This window comes from Lygodium microphyllum, chromosome 9, assembly GCF_053477565.2.
Source record: "Lygodium microphyllum isolate KBCC chromosome 9, Lygodium_microphyllum_v1.1.10, whole genome shotgun sequence".
Lineage (NCBI taxonomy): Eukaryota > Viridiplantae > Streptophyta > Polypodiopsida > Schizaeales > Lygodiaceae > Lygodium > Lygodium microphyllum.
In genome coordinates, this window is record NC_141143.1 from 111,717,898 (window position 1) to 111,738,139 (window position 20,242).

Consider the following 20,242-nt stretch of genomic DNA (forward strand, 5'->3'; position numbering starts at 1 on the left):
CTGAAGTACCAGCTGAATCACCAAATGTGATGGGCAGCAGCCCTTCAAAGACATCACGGGCAGCCTGATATGTATCAAAACCAGCCAAGGATAATTCTGATTTTTCATCAAATACAACATCCCTGCTGACAAAAACCTTCTTGGTCACGGGATCATAGAGTCTGTAGCCTTTGCTTTCGCTGCTATATCCCATAAAGATGCATTTTACAGCCTTGTTGTCCAACTTCTTTCGAAGTACCTGTGGAATATGGGCATATGCAAGACACCCAAAAGTACGGAAGTGGCCAACAGAAGGTTTGCGGCTGTGCCAAGCCTCAAAAGGTGTGACGGTTTTCAAGGCCTTGGTAGGGCATCTGTTCAAAATGTGGCAAGCGCACATGACGGCTTCCATCCAAAAACTATGAGGCAAACTCTTTGCCTTCAGCATACATCTGGCCATCTCCATGAGTGACCGATTTTTCCTCTCTGCTACCCCATTCTGCTGTGGAGTATATGCAGTAGTGTACTGATGGATAATGCCCTTCTGCTGCAAATAAGAATTCAGCATAGAGGACATGTATTCCCCCCCTCGGTCCGAACGGAGAGTCTTAATCTTGCAACCAGACTGAGTTTCCACAAGTGCACTGAAAGCCAAAAATGCATCATACACTTCTGACTTCTTTTTCAAGCAGTAGACCCAGCACAAACGTGTAAAGTCATCAATAAATGTTACAAAATAGTAACAACCACCCAATGACTGTGTCTGCATGGGCCCACAAACATCCGAATGCACAAGCTGCAATCTGGCTGTTGCTCTAAAAGCAACATCACGGGGAAAAGAGAAACGATGCATTTTCCCCAAAATGCAACCCTCGCATAAATGCTCAGGAGGTCTCTCCAAGAGAGGTAATCCATCCAACATCTGAGTACGCTGTAATAGCATCAAGCTGCCATAGTTTACATGCCCCAAACGAGCATGCCATAACTCTGCCTCTAACATAGCAGGAGTAAGAGTGGATGTCAAATATGCAGACTGATCTACCGAAAGAGCATCCAACTCATATAACCCATGACACAGAGAACCTGTCAAGACCAATGTCATGTGTTCCTTGTCACGGACCATGCAACGGTCATCATCAAAGGTGACCTGCAAACCACAACGTGCCATAGAAGAAATGGAAAGCAGATTCTTCTTAATGCCAGGCACATACAAAGCATCCTGTAGGCGGAGAATAGAGCCATCAATGGCTGTAAGCTGAATCTCCCCAATACCACGAACAGGGTATGATGCATTATTAGCACATTGAACAGACTTCCCAATGGGAGGTGCACCAAGAGAAGCAAACAAATCTCTACGAAATGTGATATGCCGTGAAGCACCACTGTCAAAGAACCAAGTGTCAGCATCTTCTGTAGAGCTAAATGCTCTATCAGCCCAAGAGACATCATAACTGCAAGTGTAAAAACAATAGTCCCTGTCTGCAACAAAGGACGCGGACTCACTAGCAGTGGAAGGAGCTGCAGAAACAGACATCCTTGACTCCTTCTTCTTCTCTTTGGCGATGCGTTTCCTGCACTCAGTGATGTAGTGGCCAGGCTTCTTGCAGTAATGGCATTTTCCTTTCTTGGCTTGCGTGCCCCCCTGTTTCTGACTTGTCTGTGAAGTGTTACTACTACCAGAACTCTGCGAAGCATTTTTCCCTTGGCTGTTTTTACCCTTCTGCCTTGACATAAAAGCCTGCTCAGAGGCTATACCATCCACACCACTGTTCCGTCTAGTTTGTTCCTCCTCTAGAAGCAAACTGACAAGCTGAATGAAAGTGATGGGCTCTTTCGAAATCCTCATAGTGAGGTTCAAGGCAGTATGAAAAGCCAAGTAAGAGGGAGGCAGTGAATTCATTGTCGTAGAAATCAGCTGCGCATCTGAGTAGTACTCATCCACATTCATGAGTTGCTCCCGCAAGTCCTGAATTTTGTTGAGATGATCCTGCATAGAATCACCCTCATTCATCTTTAGAGTCTCTAGCTCTTTTTTCAAGAAAGAGATGCGAGTCTCATTCTTTCCTGCAAACATCTGCTCCAATATCAACCAAGCTTCTTGTGAAGAAGCTGCTGAACGAATATGAGGAATGATAGAACGCTGAACTGCCAATGCAATCAGCGACATAGCCTGTGCATCCCGTGTATCCCAAGTTTTCTGAGCTGCAGTTCTTGGGGGAAGTGGCTGAGCGGGGTGAGGTGGAGGGGGCTGAGGTTGCCCTCTTGCACGTCCTCCTGGAGGAGGAGTAGCGGGAGCCACAACTCCCGGTCGTGCTTCCTCTCCACTGACATAATCCCACAAATTTTTGGCCACTAATACATTCTTCATCATGAAAGACCAAAGGGAATAATTGTTCCCATCCAATCGGTCTTCCTTGGACACATAGGTGAATACATCTCCTCCCTGATTTGCCATTATTTCCCAAAAGGTAATAGAGCAATGTCAATGCAGTACGGGCTGGAAATCTGCAAATTTCCAGAAATTGCAGCAAACACAAGTCTGCAATTAATGTGCAAAGGGTACTCTGTCAAAAAAAAAACTGTCACTGATGCACGCTTCCCAAGGTGCAATTAGTGCTCAGCAGCACTAAAACATCAAAAGCCCCAAAATTTTCTGCCCAAAATTTCTGTCACAAATGTCTGTTACAAAAGCCCCAAAATGTGCATTCAATGTGTCACAGACAGACACAGCACGTTTCCCAATGCTGAAAACTGAACCTGCTGTTCAGCACGTTTCCCAATGCTGAACCTGAACCTGTTGCACGAACTCCTGTGTAAAAGAAAAGTGCAGAATGTTACCTCTGCGTGTTGACGACGGGCACGATTCCCGAGGTAATGACTGCTGGGTACAGTCGGACTGATGCACAGGTACAGGCGTGCAGGTCCAGTGACACGCGCAGGCAGGACTGGGCGCGCGCTGGGCGGAGGAGGCGGCACCCAGGACTGGCTGGTGGAGACAGGTGGCGCGCTGGCAGCTGGAGCTGACGGCACAGGCTAGCTCAGCGCAGGGAGGTTGCGCAGGCAGACTGACAGGCGAAGGGGCACGCTGGGCAGACACAGGGCAGAGGACACGCTGGGCAGAGGTGGCAGCACGCAGGTACAGGTGGCGCGCTGGGCAGGGCGGTGCTGCGCGCTGATTGTTGGAGATGCACGCTGGGCAGAGGAGTCGTCTGGTGCTGCGCGCTGACGGACTGACAGGCGCAGGCAGGACTGGGCAGGAACAGGCGGCTGGGGCAGAACTGGCGGGGGCTGCAGACTGCAGACTGAAGACTGCTCTGAGCTGAGCTCTGATACCAAATGTCAGATGGGAGAGGATCGAGGTGCAGCTGAAGTGCAGTAGACAGTGTGAGAGTGAGAGACAGAGTTGAGCACGACACCCAATGCAATAGTACTGAATAGAGTGTCAACTGAAAGTACAAATGATAACCCTTATACCTTAGAGTTATAAGGGGCTGTTCACACCCGAACACAGTAAGTGCCCGTAAGTGTGCACCACAAGCACATACAAAATAGTACACATAATCTGGGGGAAAAAACCTCTCCTACCGAGAGTAAAAAGTGCCCCAGTGTCCTAGTGATCACCCGCACACTCCCATATGAGCGTAGGCGTAAGTAAGGCATGTGAGATACCCAACAAAATATGCAAGCTGATCTGACCGGGGCTCTTTGTCATCCATGATTGTCGGCCACTTGTAGGTCGGATGCACCAATGTTGCAAAATCATGGATAGGCCTATGCATCCATGCCCATCTCCTCTCTGCTATCTCTATGATGTATGCACGCTGAGAATCTGTGATCATTGTGCAAGCATGTACCTCCACCAATGCCGCTCTAAAGAAGTGAATGAAAAGACCCATGGTGGACCCCTTGCAATCAGTCATGCGCAACACCCTATAAAAGGGAGTCACAGCAATCACAATGGCACTGACTTTCTGTCAAAACTGCTCATCAAGGCACAGCCGTTGCATGGCTTTTGCCTCCTCTGTCTCATGCTCATCCCAGTCATTCCATAGAGTAGACACCACTGTTTGGCGTAGGGCGGACCGCACCTCATAAAGCCGCTCCAACAATAACCACATATAAGCAAACCGAGTTGAAGAAGGCTTCTTCAACTCAAGTTTGCTATGCTCGTGATACATCACAAGCACCTTCACCTTACCGTGAAGGTGACAACAAATGTAGCCTTGTGTACCACCCTTTTCACCCATTTTATCTTCCCGATGTCCTCCATGAGCAAGTCCAAACAATGACTTGCACATGGAGTCCACACGATCGAAGGAAACTTGGCCTCAAGCAAATGGCCCATGCTCCGACAATTGGATGCATTGTCGGTCACAACTTGCATCACGTTCAATGGGCCCACCTACAAGCACATCATACATGGCACAAATTATAAAAGCTTCGGGGAGAGATGAATCATGAATCATGACTTGAAAATTCTAATTATGATTCATGAATAATGAAAGAAACTTTAAAAAGACAATGTGTACCTCAATGATAGCTTGCCGAATGTGGCGGTAGATGAATGGGCCGGTCGTTTTTCTTCCCCTCTTGCCGGTGTCTACGGCCCGCAAAAAATATAAGCAAAGTGGATATGAAACGAGTATGTTGATGATACCCCATTTCTTACGGTCACTCCATCCATCTGTGATAATGGAGCAAACGTATTTTGTCCATGCGGCCCGAATAGGATCAAGGGCTTTATCAATCCTCTCCTTCTCTTCATCAATCTTCTTTGTCCTCATATCATTGTATGAGACGCCGCTCCATGCTTCACATGGGCCCACATTGGCGATGGTTCTCACCATCTTCTTCCATTGCTCATGCTTTAGGATGTTGAATGCAAGATTGCACTCGATCACTGTGCGTGCAATCTCAACATCAGCTTGTCGTTGCCTTTCTCTAAGAAAGGCAACCGATCCACATGTATGAGCGGGAGCTTGTGAGAGAGAGAATTGCCTCTCCAGTACCGCATGAGCCTCCAACCTTTGCCTTTTTCCAATTCCAGAGCTCGAAGAGGATGTGGAGTCGGCACCACCAATGGCAGAGGCCTCACCCGCATCGGTCGAAGATAGGCCTACATTTGAGGCTTTCTCATGAGTAGGCATAGGTGTAGATGCCGCCACCGCCGATCCGCCACCTCCTCCTCTAGTGGATCCCCCTCTCATCTTGGCGAGAATCTCGTCTGCAATGTGTTGAGGGATCGACTTGCCCCCTCCTCTTGGAAAGATATTGGAGAAGCCGGGTCGCACCACTTGTGTAGCCCTTCTGCAATACTTGCATATCCAATTGTGGGAGTTGGACTTCTTTGTGTCGCTCTCTACATGGATGGCGTGCAAGTTAAAGGCCTCATGCTTCTCGCGTGTCATGGTGCTAAGGCGAGGCCAGAGGCCTGATGAAGAGGAGAGAGTCGAGACTTGTCACTCCGATCGGCGGTGATGCTTGAAGAGGGAGGGGATTGGGGAAACTTGGAAAGTTGGAAGAAGAATGAACTTTGAAAAGGGAGAGGATGGGAGGAAGACTCAAGAGAAGAAGGGAAGAGGAGAGAGGAAGAGGGAGCTTGGAGGGGATGGGAGCTTGATGCAGCCTTGGAGTCTTGGAGACAAGAGGGAATGATCAATCATGCCCAGTTTACGTCTTTTTCCCCAGCCCGTTTCGCCCAGAAACTCTCTGGATAGCTCGCCTTGTCCCTCGGGATACGTGGCCAAAACAGTACGGATACATACGGATACGTACCATACGGTTCGTATGATACGAATCTTTCCGTTCGACGTACGAGTGCAACCGTGGTTTTTCGTGATGCAGGCAGGCTGCCCCAGTTGGCGATACCTCCCCCCCCCCCCCCCCCCCCCCCCAATGGCTTCTTGCTCCCAGACCGCCTTGAGAGGCTTGTATACATGATGTATTGGTGACTTTGCATCAGCTCCAGTTAGTCTGTTGAGCATGAGCACTCCGTTGTAATCAGATTTTTTGAGTAATATAATCAGCCACATTTTACTTGCAAAAAAAAAAAAAACCTCCTCTTCTTTCCCTTCCCATATCTCTACTTACATCTCTATATTCTTTACCCTATCACAATGCCTAAGCCTCTTCTTGAAGCCTTGGCGTTACACATAGCTCACCTTGATTCTCAGCCTTTAGTTTTTTTTTTTTTTTTTTTTTTTTTGTATCTACTACCTTTTGTACTTGCCACTTGGCACTTGTGACTTGCCATATCATGATCCATCATTGCAGCTAGCTTCTTTTTTTGATCCATTGTACATGTTTTCAATCTTTTAAATGAAATTGGATCTTGGAAATTACTTGTGACTAGAGTCTTGGATTTACATTTTGTCTCGATGTCTCATCATGTTTATAACTCATTGTTGAAAATTGAAGCAAAGACATCTATGGTTTGTAAACTGTATTAATATTGGATGGATAATGTCTTATGACACTCTTATCTCATGGATAGCTACTCATGTTAAAACGAGTAATTTTTAGAAGCCTAACCCTTAATTTTCTATGTACTTTTTAATGACCGTACAAAACTTTGGATTTTATGTGATATTTTTTTGTGTATGTTCGGTAACGTACTAAGTCCACTAATTGGATGGATTGTACCGAACTATCCTGCAGCCCTCCATGGGATATAGTCTATTAATCCTAATATACGAGTTTTAACGTAGAGCTCCTTGTGCTTACACAATTGTTGTGTCCTCCAAGGGCCATCCCAAGAGCACTACTTGAAAAAATTATGCAATTTCAATTGCTACTACATGTGGAATTGGTACTTTGCACATATTAGCAATTACAAGCACAAGAGATCCTTTGTATGCACAGTCAGTCACCTCTGAGAGAGAGAGAGAGAGAGAGAGAGAGAGAGAGAGAGAGAGAGAGAGAGAGATATTAACGTCTACATAAGGCCAATGTGGCCTATGAGACAAAATCCAGAGTACATCCATGTCTAATGTCATCTGATCAGTAAGGTAAAGATAACATTATAAATAAGTAGGTGGCCTATGAAACAATATTGAAAATGTACTGAAAATAACTATACGATGGGACTATACTAGGATTGAACCATGTGTAGTGGTAGAAAAGAAAAGGAAAGGAAAGGAGAACGAGATCTGATAGAGTCATGTACAAAAGTGTGGTGGAGACTATGGGCTGTAGTTGATCTCAAGATTTGCACATGATCTCAGCTATGATGCAGTCCCTAGTTGCTTCACTGATATGCCTGGTGGTGAATCTTCGATATCTTGTGATAATGGCTCTAATCCGACTATGGTGTGGCCTCCTCGGACGTGGTTGTGGTAGACGGGGTCATCGTGCTCGACGAAGGGAAATGGCTCTATCCAATGTGACTCCACGGCATGGCTTGGAAGGTGTCTGGCGGGGTGGCTCTGTCTTTGCTAGGCTGGTAGTGTCAGTAGGGTCGGCTCCGTAGAAAAAGTCTGTCACTGCTCTCTGTGTGTGTCCTTCTGGATGAGCTGGCCTAGTGTATGTGTATGTGTACCTAGGTCATTTACAAAATTTTTATTTATACTAATCTTTAATCCATATTTGCCTTGTCACATATGTGAGAGAGAGAGAGAGAGAGAGAGAGAGAGAGAGAGAGAGAGAGAGAGAGAGAGAGAGAGAGAGACCAAATGAGTGTATGTCAGTTGGTTAAGTTGAAAGCCTGGTGATCAACAGGTCTTGGATTCAACTTCTACATTCTGCACAACCATTTAGTATAGATACATGAAAAAGCGAGATTTGAAGCCGGATTAGTGGTTAAATAAAATAAGTGACTTATCAATAGGGTAGCTACTTAGTTATGAGAGAGAGACAAATGGAGCAGGCGGGGGGGAGGGAGACAAAAGGTTCAATAAGTAAATATGAATAAATTTTGTTGAGCTCAGAGGTGGCGCGAGGATCGAGACACGCAGTGCTTGCTAACAACAGAGAGACAGAGAGAGAGAAATCAGAGTTGAGAGTGAGAGTGAGCATGACTTGTGGGTACAATGACGAGTGTCTACCTCTTTAGGTTTTTAGATAGACATATATATGAAAGTACAAGTGCTAAGGGTGTGTTTATATCCGAGCACATTTAAAAAAGGCACGAGGGCCTTTATTCCCAACAACCTTCCACCTAAAGGCAATGTGCCTTAAGAGGAGAAAAGAATCAGCTAAGTCTGGGTATGTACAACGCTGAAATACATATATCTATCCAACTCCCATCGTCTATCGACAATGAGAAAACCGCTCTACTGGAAGACCCTTCGTGAGAAGGTCTGCAGGATTATCATCTGTATGTACTTTGACAAGCTCAATGCTCTCGCTATCAAGTACATCTCTAATGAAGTGGTACTTCACCTGCATGTGCTTCGTCTTTGCATGAAAGATGCGATTCCGTGCTAGCATGATAGCACTCTGACTATCACAATGGAGAATAGGTGACTCTGTAATGCCAAGCTCTCCCACCAGACGTGAGAGCCATAAAGCCTCCTTGCATGCCTCAGTGGCAGCCACATACTCTGCCTCTGTAGTAGACAATGCAAGACACTTTTGTAGCATAGAGATCCAAGAGACTGCTCCTCCTATGAAGGTAAACATATACCCAGAAGTGAACTTTCTTCAATGTGCATGACCAGCATAGTGTGCATCCCTAAAGCGAATGATAGATGCCTTATGCTTTCCAAAGCAGATGCACAACTCCTTTGTGGCTTTGAGGTATCTCATAATACCTTTCACTGCTTCCCAATGCTTTTTACCAGGGTTTGCCATGTATTTGCTAACCACTCCCATTGCAAAGGCAATGTTAGGATGTGTAGCAACCATAGGATACATCAAACTGCCAACTGCCAACAACCGAAGCATATGGTATCTTGGCCATTTCAGCCTTCTCATCATCAGATGTAGGGCTGTCCTCTGCACTAAGTTTCACATATGAAGGCAATGGAACCCCAATTACTTCCCCCCCCTCCATATTGAAACGTTGCAAAACCTTGGAGATATACTCTTGCTGAGATAGATAGAGTAATCCTTTTGACCTATCTCTAAGTATTCACATGCCAAGAATGTGATTTGCATCACCAAGATTCTTCACGTCAAAGCTGCCATGAAGACTTTGCTTTAGTGAGTCCAAGGCATGAGTATCCCGGCCAGCAATCAGTATGTCATCAACATATAGAACCAAGATAATCATCTTGGTGCTTGTTTCAACCCATACAAACTCCTTTTGATTTTACATACCACCTTCTCTTTCCCTTTTTCCACAAACCCTTCAGGTTGCTGCATATATATGTCTTCATGCAGATCACCATGTAAGAATGCAGTCTTTACATCCATCTGTATGAGCTCCATATCTTCAGTTGCAACCAAGCCCAAAATGGTTCTCAATGTGGTCATCTTGATTTCAAGAGAGAAGATCTCATCAAAGTCAACTCCATGTTCCTGCTTGTATCCCTTCGCAACCAATCTTGCTTTGTACTTTGGTGAGGAACCAGAAGTGACCTTCATCTTGTAAACCCATTTGCATGGAAGTGTTTTCTACCCTTTAGGCAACTACTCCAAGTCCCAAGTGCCATTTTTCTCAATAGATTCCATTTCTGACAACATGGCTTTATACCATTTCTTGCTGTCCTGTCTGTCCATTGCTTCCTTGAAGCAAGATGGTTTACCAGAGTCTGTCAACATGACATAATCAACCACATTGTTTGCACCAGGAATGAATCTATCAAGTTGTCTAGTAGCCCTAGACAATCTCCTAACCCAATGATCATTGTTTGCTGTCTGTTGAGCATTTTCAGCTTGCTGTCCTGGCATTTCAGCCTGCAAATCAGCATTAACAGCTTGCTGTCCTAGCTGTTCCTGCACATGTAGTGGCTGATTATCATGGGCAATAGTTGGCTGATAATTTCCAGAATTATTTTCTGCATTTACAGGTTCATTTACAACAGGTATTTGCAGCTGTACAACGGGCACATTTTGCTGTCCAAAAGGTATTTCTTTCCGGAATACAACCCTATAGACCTCCTCAGACTTTTCTGGCTGTTTATGCATGCGATGTTCCCGGAAGATAACATCATTGTTGCATACTACTTTCCATTTCTCGAGATCCCATAATCTATACTCCATTTCACCCTCGTCACCATATCCTAGAAAAATGCATTTACAAGACTTTTGCTTAAGTTTGCTACATTTTTCTTTACGAATGTGCACAAAAGCCTCACAGCCAAACACTTTCAGATGTGCATATGAAGGTGGCTTGCCCGACCATGCTTCTTGGGGAACCCCCCCCCCCCTTTCCAAAAGACCTGTTTGGTGACCGATTAATCAAGTGAACGGCTGTTATAACAGCCTCTGCCTAAACCATGGGGTAATGCAGCATGAGATAGCATCGTACGGATCTTGTCCTGTATAGTCCGATTCATACGCTCTGCAACTTCATTTTGGGGTGGATTATGAGAGGCAGTAAGCTCCCTCTTGATCCCTTTGCTGTCACAAAATGCCTGAAAGGCCTTGGACACATATTCTCCACCATTGTTATAGTGAAGACACTTAAGTGTCTTATCAGTTTGATTTTCAAACCATACCAAGAATTTTTAAAACTTGTTAAGCACTTCATCCTTGCTACAAATAGGATAAACCTATACCTTCTATGTAGCATCATCGAGAAAGGTGACAAAATATTTCCTTTTCCCTAAAGATAATCATGGCATCTGACATACATTGGAATGTACTAACTCTAGAGGAGAAGATTTCAGTGAAAGAGACTTCTTATGAGACGTCTGTGCATGTTTACCATAAACACAATGATGACAATGCTCAAAATTAGCATAACGAAGAAAAGGCAAGTAACCCAAACGAGAGAGCACTTTCATTCCAATTTGACTCATGTGTCCCAACCAGCCATGCCACAAAGAAACACTTGGCTCCTCGGTCACGGCAACAACATGGTCACACATACCAGATACATGGAGAAGATACAAGGTATCACTTTTACAACGGCCGGCAATCACTCTAGATCCCTTACAGATCTTTTATTTCCCTTCACCAAAGGTGGTATGAAATCTATCGTCATCTAGCTGCCTTGTGCTAATCAAGCTCTTCTTGAGCTGAGGTATATGTTGTACATACTGAAGTGTGAAGACAGAACCATGCTGAAACTGCAACTGCACATTGCCAATACATGCAATGTCACATGCATAGTTGTCCCCAAGATGGACAACACCATGTCGACCCCCTGTATAGGCAGAGAACCACTCATGATGAGGGATGACATGAAAGGAAGCACCTGAATCTAGAATCCAAGTATGCATGTCATCATCTATATTTGCAGGTAAAGCATGTGTACTAAAGTGTGAAGAGGCCAAGAGTACGTCATTCCCATTGTCACTGTCATGAGTGACTACATTCACTCTTAAATTTTGACGCTGCTCTTCTTAGCCTGACTCTCTTTCTTCTCTTCCTTGCTATCATTTGTTTTCTTGCACTTTCCTTTCTCCTTCTTCCATTTGTAGCAGTCACGTTTAAAGTGACCCTTCTTGCCACAATGATGGCATTCAACATCCTTTCCATGTGATTTACTGCGTCCCTTGCTATCAAGTTTGCCTTTCTGCTGTGATCTTCCCCTAGTATGCAAAGCATTGGAAGACTTATTGGATGCATTGTTCTGCTGATTCATTGCTTCCATGAGTAGAGCACTCTTTACATCAGCTTACTAAAGAATCGCATTAGAATTGCTCATAGCAGTCCTGAATGTTTCCCAACTCTCTGGCAGAGTGCAAAGCAAGAATGTAGCCTTAAATTCTTCATCCATCAAGAACTTCAAGGCAACCTGTTGGCTGAAAATGGAGTTAAACTCACTCAACTGAGTAGACATTGCTGTACCCTCTTTTATACGCAAATCCATAAGCTTTTTCAGCCAATACACTTTGCTTGTAGCACTCTTCTATGCATACAGTTCTTCCAGTCGAGTCCAAATAGCATATGCAAAATCCAAACCTTCAATGTTAAACAGCAAGGCATTTGAAATTGGTAGCTCGATGGTTGAGCATGCAAGCTCATTTAACTCATCCCAGATCTTCCTGTTCCATGTTTGCAGGCTTTGCTCCTTTGGTCTTAATTGGCTTTGCCTGCTTCTTTTGCAACAGGATATTGTAGCACTGTTTTTCCTAGACTGTAAAGTTATTTGCTCCTTCAATCTTCTTAATGTGCATGAGATTACTGCTGTCACTGCTGCCAGCCATGATTTTCAACCCAAATGTGACTGGAAATTCAGCAAATGCAGGCCCAAACTGTCACACAAGTGACCAAGGTACAAATAAGTACCAACTAGCAGTAAATGACCACGTAGAAGCAGAAATTTCTTCAGATTTGTAAGTAAATTTTCAGAAGCACCAAACCATGTGCTACATTATTCCACAAGTGATTATAGCTGTTCCAAGGGAAAATACATTACATTACATGATAAGTCCCAAATTGTAGCTGCAATTTCTGTTGTACATGTACCCACGGGCATAAAATTTGACATGCAAGGTCAAAAGTCCCAAAATTTTGTGCTCAAAGCATCAACCATACATGTGCACTGTCTTTGACATGCATAGAACATGCCAATTTTGCCAAAATAGAGCAATTTCAACAAAACCCTCAAATGTTACTGACCGATCTGTGCCAATTGCATTAATACATGTTCCTGAAAGCATAAAACAGGCAAAATTAGCAAAATTTCACAAAATTTTGCAAAAGCCCCAAATTTCTTGGGTCCAGATGTGCACCAATGTCAGCCAATCTAACTCAGCTGATTACAATTTCACCAATACAGTAAAAGCCCCAAATTTAATGGGTCCAATGTTGAGAAATTTCACTCAAATGAGCAAAATTTCAATTAATTTGGCGAAATCCCCAATTCAAATGCGCATTGTGTCTGCAATTTCTGATGTAGATGCTTATGCGTGCGAACACTCGGTAGTAGAAGAGGGAAAATTGCAAGAGTTTGACAAAAAATGACGAAAAAATGCTTGGAAAGTGATGAATCTGCTCCCGTTTACCAGCCACTTGCTGTCGTGACCTGTGGCCTTGCAGAAAACTGCCGCCTGATGCCACGGAAGCTGTTGCCAGCCAGTTGCCTTTAGTCGTGACCAGCCGCCTTCAGTCGTGACCTGTCGCTAGCCAGTCGCCTGTTGTCATGACCTGTTGCTGACCTGAAAAATTGTCGCCTGCTGTCGCATGGTTCACAACCACTTGTCGCTTGCCTACCAGGTCAAAAACGACCTGTCGCCTGTGCAGATTTAGGGTTTCTGGACTATTGACTGACAGTGCAGCACACACACTGGCGGCCTGATTATTTCGCGCAAGCGAAACAGTAGAGATGTCTTGCACGGACTCCGAGGAGCGTGAAGACCTTAGCCGAAGCTCTGATACCAATTTGTTGAGCTGAGAGGTGGCGCGAGGAGCGAGACACACAATGCTTGCTAACAATAGAGAGACAGAGAGAGAGAAAGCAAAGTTGAGAGTGAGAGTGAGCACGACTTGTGGGTACAATGACAAGTGTGTACCTCTTTAGGTTTTATATATATATATATATATATATATATAAGTACAAGTGCTAAGGGTGTGTTCACACCCGAGCACATTTAAAAAAGGCATGAGGGCATTTATTCCCAACAAATGTCAAAGCTTGCACAAAGCATCATTAAGAAGGGGCATAGGATAGAGACAAAGCCTATGCTCACTAATGTAGAAGGCCTCTTTTTTTTTGGAGGCAGGAGAGCAAGTTTGTGTTAGGGTACTTGTACAGTTGGAAAGTGTGAAGATGGGTCAATGTCCAAAATTATCGGCTAGGTATTGTTGGCTATTCAAACTAGCTAAGCAAGTAGGAAAGATGGCTTAAAGCTCCAACTTTTTGCCACAAGGAAGATACATTGAGTTTTCCATGTAAGTGAGCCAAAGAAGAAATTGGGTGATATAGATAATCTCATGTCAAGAGATGAGGTAATGGAACTCTTCGATAAATTATCTTTTCTAGACGAGACTGAGAGGATTCTACATCCTCTCGCAGATGAATAGGGAACCCCATTTAGCAAGAGTACTTGGTAAAATAGAAGGCTTACATGGCAGCATGTGAGTGCCATTTTATAGTTGCATCTTCCCATTTTTGTTTCCAATTTCTTAAGGGGAGGAAGTGTTATGTCGATTAAGGTAGCAGTCATGAGGAAACATTATGACCATTCGTGTATTATGGTTTCCCAATTTATAGTTGCATCTTCCCATTTTTGTTTCCAATTTCCTAAGAGAGGGAGGAGGTGTTATGTCGATTAAGGCGGCAGTCACAAGCAAACATTATTAGGAATTATGACCATTCGTGTATTATAGTGTATACAAATATGGGGTTTAGGGGGAGCATGATTATTATACACACGAGGCGCATGTGTGAACATGTGCTAAGGCATGGGTTCATGCCATTTAATGCGTGAGAACAGAGGCCAAAGCCAAGTAAGTTGATGATGTGTAGGCATGCATAAAATTACTAGGGGAATATTAAATTAATCATAAAACTAGATTGTGCCAATTGGGAGCAAAAAAAAAAATTGACAGCTTTACCATCAGGTTTTCTCTTCTTGAATTCTCCACTGAAATCCTAATTCCAGATCAGACCAGCAAGCAGTAATAGTCCATCTATTAGTTTGTGAAGAGAATATATAAAACTGATTTCTCTGCATTAAGTGTTAGTTGGGTCTGAATTTTATGCTTGCATTTTTCAGTGCTTACAATACACGGCTTCTACAGGTTCTTTCAGATGATGAAAAGAGGTCCATGTATGATCGATTTGGTGAAGCAGGGGTGAATGGAGCAGCTTCTGGAAATGGCACAGGAACTTATGCTGTGGGTTAAACCTCCATTCTGCTCTTAGAAATTGATAACTGGCATATTCTGAATTTGTTCTTTCTTCACAAAGGCTTTCTTTTTGATAAGTTGATATGTGCTCATTGACTCCAGACAAATCCCTTTGATTTGTTTGATACAATTTTTGGAACTGGCATGGGTGGCTTCAGTGGCATGGGAGGTATGGGAGCCTCATCTTTCAGAACAAGTAGGCAGGGTATGCCTGTGCAAGGTGACGATTTAAGGTGAGTATTTCTACCCTGGGAAGCTGATGTCAGGGAGTTACTGAGCTTTGCATTTGCATGCCGTTTTCCCCTAGATATCAGCAAGACATAAAGTGCTTCAGACATGTCCGAATATGATGTAGATTTGCTGAACATTCTAAATGATATTGCTTTCGCTAGTGCTAAGGTTTGCATATTTCTGCTTCTCTTAGTCAGAAGATAATGGGCTGATGTGTAGGTTTGACATGTCTCTGGATTTTGAGGAAGCCATTTTTGGGACAGAGAAAGGGTTTGAAGTTACCCATTTGGAGACATGCACAGTCTGCAATGGTACTGGAGCCAAGTCGAAAAACAGTCAGAAAATATGCCCTACATGTGGGGGCCAGGGACAAGTAATGCAGACTAGGCAGACAGCTTTTGGCATGTTCTCACAGGTCATGACTACATAGTAGTGCAAAATGTGTATCCTGAGCCAATAAGTAAAGTGTGGTTCTATGATTTTGATAAATTTAATTTGTTTGATACAAACAGGTATCTATTTGTTCTACCTGTGGTGGTGAGGGGGAGGTAATCACAAGCTACTGTAAAAAATGTGGAGGAGAAGGACGTTTGAAGGTCAAGAAACTAATAAAGGTAAAAGTTCCTGCTGGTGTCAGCAATGGCAGTACACTACGTGTCCGAGGTGAAGGCGATGCTGGAACAAGGGGGTATGTTCTACTTATAGACGAGTTCTGCATTTATCTTTGGGTCCTTAAATCCTGCAGCATGACTCTTTTACACTGATTGTTATCCAGTGGCCCAGCTGGAGATCTTTATGTTTTTCTTAATGTTAAGGAAGAGCCAAATTTACAACGCGAGGGAATAAATCTCTATTCCAGTGTGTCAATCAACTACACTGATGCAATTCTTGGAAAAACTGTGAAGGTAAATATCAGCCTTTCTGATACTAAGGGAGTTGCTACTTTTCGAGAATAAAAAAAGTTTCTGTGTTTCTTTGAGCTGGTAGGATATGGTGACTAACATCCATTCTGTTACAAAAGGAGTTGCTAATTTTTGAGAACTAAAAAATTGCTGTGTTTTTCAGCTACATGCACCTATAGGTTGTGGTTTGTTGGGGATGATGAACTTGTGAATCGTTCTACATTTCAACAGTCTTGTGCGTGTATATTTGTTCCCTTCTTTAGCATGAGAAAACATCCTTCTAATTGTGTAAGGGCTCATTGGGCTACAAAAAAACGTAGAGAAGTGAACTAGAAATCCCCAATCTGGGGTACATTAACAAAGGGCAAGGGGGGGTGCTCCCAGGCTGGCTGCTCTAGAGGGGAGTGTCATCGTACAAAAGTGCCACACTTGTGGCTTGTACAACCCTTTTCCTCTTATTACAGAAAAACAGACATGATTCCCAAAATCATTGAAATTCCTCTCACCTCTCCCTTATTCTCTTAGAATCTCCTGCAATTTCTCCCAGTTGGAGTAATCCTCTGTTGCTCTATGGCATGTGTACATTTGTCCTTCTAGATGTTCCATGCTACTGTCTCTACAATTCCGGTTTTGTAGGTTCTCTGTCTGACAATGAAAAATCCTGAGTGACAGTGCAGGCAATTAAGTCACAAGAATCCCTGAGGGCAATGCCGTCTAGGTGATCCTCATATGCCAAGCTGGTTCAGAGTGACCAAGCTCCACCTCTGAGAAGACCATGGTCAAGGCTCTCTGCTGAATCTTATGTGCTTGGATTCAATCTGAAATGCAAAGTCTCTGAGTTTCTGAATATACATTTGGAGCAACTCGGCAAAAGGTGGTCTCTGGTGGGCCAGGTGCCTGTCATCAGCCATAAAAGTAAAGTCACCTCCCAGGGCCTTAAACTGTCTCAAAGTCTCCAAATCTCCTAAAAAACTCCATGGATAGATCCCATCTCCTTCAATGCCCAGCAGCAACAAGTGTAAGGCTGGTGTGTGCCATTGTATCGAGGTCACGTCCAATATATATCTAGAGTGCTCCACTACAGAGTCCAACCCATACATATATGTCCATGAAGGATGTCTTCATCAAGTGATACACAATGGAAATGAACATGAAATGAAAATGAAAGTGCTGGTGACTATCCAGGGATCAAAAAAGAGGGAAGAAGGCACTGGGCATGGGGGGTCTGGGGTTGGTTTTTGATGCTTTTTTGGTATTAGATGGATGCCATACAATAAAGTCACCTCCCAGGGCCGGAAATTTCTCAGAAGTCTCCAACTCTCCTAAAAGTTTCCATGGACAGATCCCATGTCCTTCAATGCCTAGCAGCAACAAGCATAAGGCTGGTGTGTATACTACTGTATCTGGGTCACATCCAATACATATCTAGAGTGCTTCACTACAGAGTCAAGCCCATACATATATGTTCACTAGGGATACCTTCATCAAGTGATACACAATGGGAATGAACACGAAATGAAAATGAAAGAGCTGATGACTATCCAGGGATCAAAAAAGAGGGAAGAAGGCACTGGGCATGGGGGGGTTTGGGGTTGGTTTGATACTTTTTCAATATTAGATGGATGCCATATGATAACATCTGTCATTGGGCTTTGTAACGTTGAGAATAAAGCATCCAAGTAAAAGTAGCATGGTGTTTGGCTTCTTTGGTGGGTGATAATGGCCCTGAACTTGCTATGTTATCTTGGTTGTAAGAAGTTTGTAATAGCTCATTGGTTGGTACCCTTTGTGGGTCATGCTCTTGACCATTTTAACAAGATCTCTATGTATCTGCGGAGCTCTGAAAGAAAGAGGCCAAAGCATCTCTAATCAGGAAACTCCATTTTTTGGGAGTCTGCTAAAGCTATCTTGGAAGAGGTGGTGAAATCTCCCTTGGATCTCATAGCAAATGGGCATTTGCAAATGTTATACTCTTTCATCTCAGCAATGATCAGATGACATGGTTGGCATGTCTGATTCGCTGGGCTTGTTTGCTTGAGCTTCATATCTGGTTGTCTCCATTTGCAACTGGTTGGATGATGTGCATGTCCAATGAATTGTAAATCTCAAACCATGTAACGTGTGTGTAATCATGCATACTATAAACCGATCATGTGTGATGTGGATAAATGGTGTAGATAAATGGCAATCTCCACCCTTACTGGATAGAGTGGTGTGTCCTCCACATACTTTCGATATGGAGCTTGATGATGTCTAATTGGATATGGAGTCTATTCATTCATGTTCGCTGCCATGAGGGCTCTTGAGCATGTTGAGGACATCTTTATCACTGGTGATCATTGCATCACCTTATACACTTCTTTTGTGGTTGCCTCTATCATCCTCTCTCAGACACCTCTATGGTTGGCTCCCCTGGCGTCCTGGAGGCTCATATGGTATAAGTTTAGTCTCCATGTAGATACATGCTAGAATAATGCGAGAGCGACCAATGTCTCAAAATGCTAGAGTTTCTTCTGTGGCTTATGGAACTGAACATTGTGTAAAGAAATGGTATGATTTGCAAGAAGGAATATAGAGTGTGACACATCACCCAGAAGCACATAAGATGAATGTAATAACGAATCAGGCTCAATGAATCATGCTGAATGCTGATACAATGGAAAAGAGCCTTAGAGTTTCATGTCTCCGGGACCAGCACTGAGGTGAGCAGAGTTGAGTTGATGATGCAGATCAAAGCTAGGATACGACGGCACTGTCCTAGCTGATCAGATGGCAGCACCTGCTGCGAATGAGTAGTCTTTGTGGAGGGAGTGAAACACAGTCCTTTGGGCAAGCCAGATGATGGAGGACAGCAGTACAGGGAGTGAAACACAATCAGTCCTTAGGAGCTGCTGTGAAATGACTGCTCTAGGAGCCATGCAGGATGCTGGACGACTGCTGGAACTGCACAAAATGTAGGTTGGCTAGGCAGCTGAGTAAACTTGAACAGTAGTGGGATCAGCTCTGCAGCTGAAAAAGGTGTTGCCAGGATGCAGAAAGTATGCCAGGCTGTGGAAGATGGTTGCAAGGCTGTAGGAAGTAGGTGTCAGCTGGTTGGAGAAGGGAGAGACTGGAGTGGATGAATGAGGAGGAGGTAGAATGCCCACAGATGCCCTGTTTATAGGGGATTTTAAAGCATTTGTGCTACCATGTGCAATAAACATCAATAATACAAAGGAAACCTTTTGGGACCATTAATGGAGAGTCGAGACTAAAATTAGGAAATAATGCACCACAATTAATTGTTGATGGAGCTAATGACTTTGGTTGATTAACACATTGCACAACAAGCGTAGGTTGGTTTTTGATGGCAGGAGAGATGTATTTGACAGGGAGAGCAATGGCCTAGGTTATAGGTAGAGGTTCACCTTCTGGATGTGAGGATTTAAAGAAAATCATCTCTCTCCACATCACAGGCCAGCAAATAAGTGTTGCACATACTGTGGACTTCACTTAAACAAAGTGGTCTGCAGGGCATCATTGCAGATGTGATCTTATCTTACATTATTGTTTGGTACATCTGGGAGGACACAGAATGTAGTGAGGCTACAGAGTGTGAACTGCGAGACATGCTCTCAAATTTCGTCAGAGATTATCCGTGCCCTGAAAAGTACATGGAAAAGATTAGATTATGACTCAGAGGCCTTCCTAGCCGTTTGGAATTTAGACGTCTTCCATCTGGATACTCTACAGGTCTTTGAATTGTAGACTGCGAGACTGGTTATTTTTACAGCCATTGTACTGGACAGTATTTCTGCAGAGCAGCCAGCTGGGGAGATACCCAGTGCCTATACTGATTTAATTTATCATCTGGCATTCTTGTGTTGTATTTCACTTTAGTGATTGCTGAGTACTTTCCAATAGAATTTCTTTTCATGGAAAAGAAAATAAATCAGTGTTTGAAGCAATCCAATCATTGGAAGGAATTAAGTAGCAAATCACCTATGAGCTCATCCCAAAAAAGAATGACAAATTACCAAGGTTAAAGCTGCGTTTGAAGCAATCCAATCACTGGAAAACAAATTGCTAAGGTTAAAGCTGCCAAGGAAACCAGTGAATTGGACAGTTTATCAAGAATGTAGGACAGTCGTTGAGGAGTTCTGTAAGCCAGGGTTATCTCACTGACATTCCCTAGCTGCAGTATCATGGTACGCATTAGGCTTTCACGATTAGGAATCCCTAGATGA

At 43.7% G+C, this 20,242-nt stretch overlaps 1 protein-coding gene and 1 pseudogene across 2 annotated transcripts in view; one reads left to right on the forward strand and one right to left on the reverse strand.

The window, feature by feature from the left end:
• LOC148031427 (uncharacterized) overlaps positions 1-4,360 on the reverse strand; it is a 34,049-nt pseudogene extending 29,689 nt beyond the window's left edge.
• Positions 1-20,242, forward strand: part of LOC148031425 (Molecular chaperone Hsp40/DnaJ family protein) — a 108,736-nt gene that overhangs the window by 84,809 nt on the left and 3,685 nt on the right. For both annotated transcript variants that reach the window (XM_087684963.1, XM_087684964.1), the window contains exons 3-7: positions 14,776-14,871; positions 14,986-15,116; positions 15,334-15,529; positions 15,627-15,802; positions 15,890-16,019. In XM_087684963.1, coding sequence (XP_087541089.1) covers positions 14,776-14,871; positions 14,986-15,116; positions 15,334-15,529; positions 15,627-15,802; positions 15,890-16,019 — 729 coding nt within the window. The remainder of the gene's footprint in view (positions 1-14,775; positions 14,872-14,985; positions 15,117-15,333; positions 15,530-15,626; positions 15,803-15,889; positions 16,020-20,242) is intronic.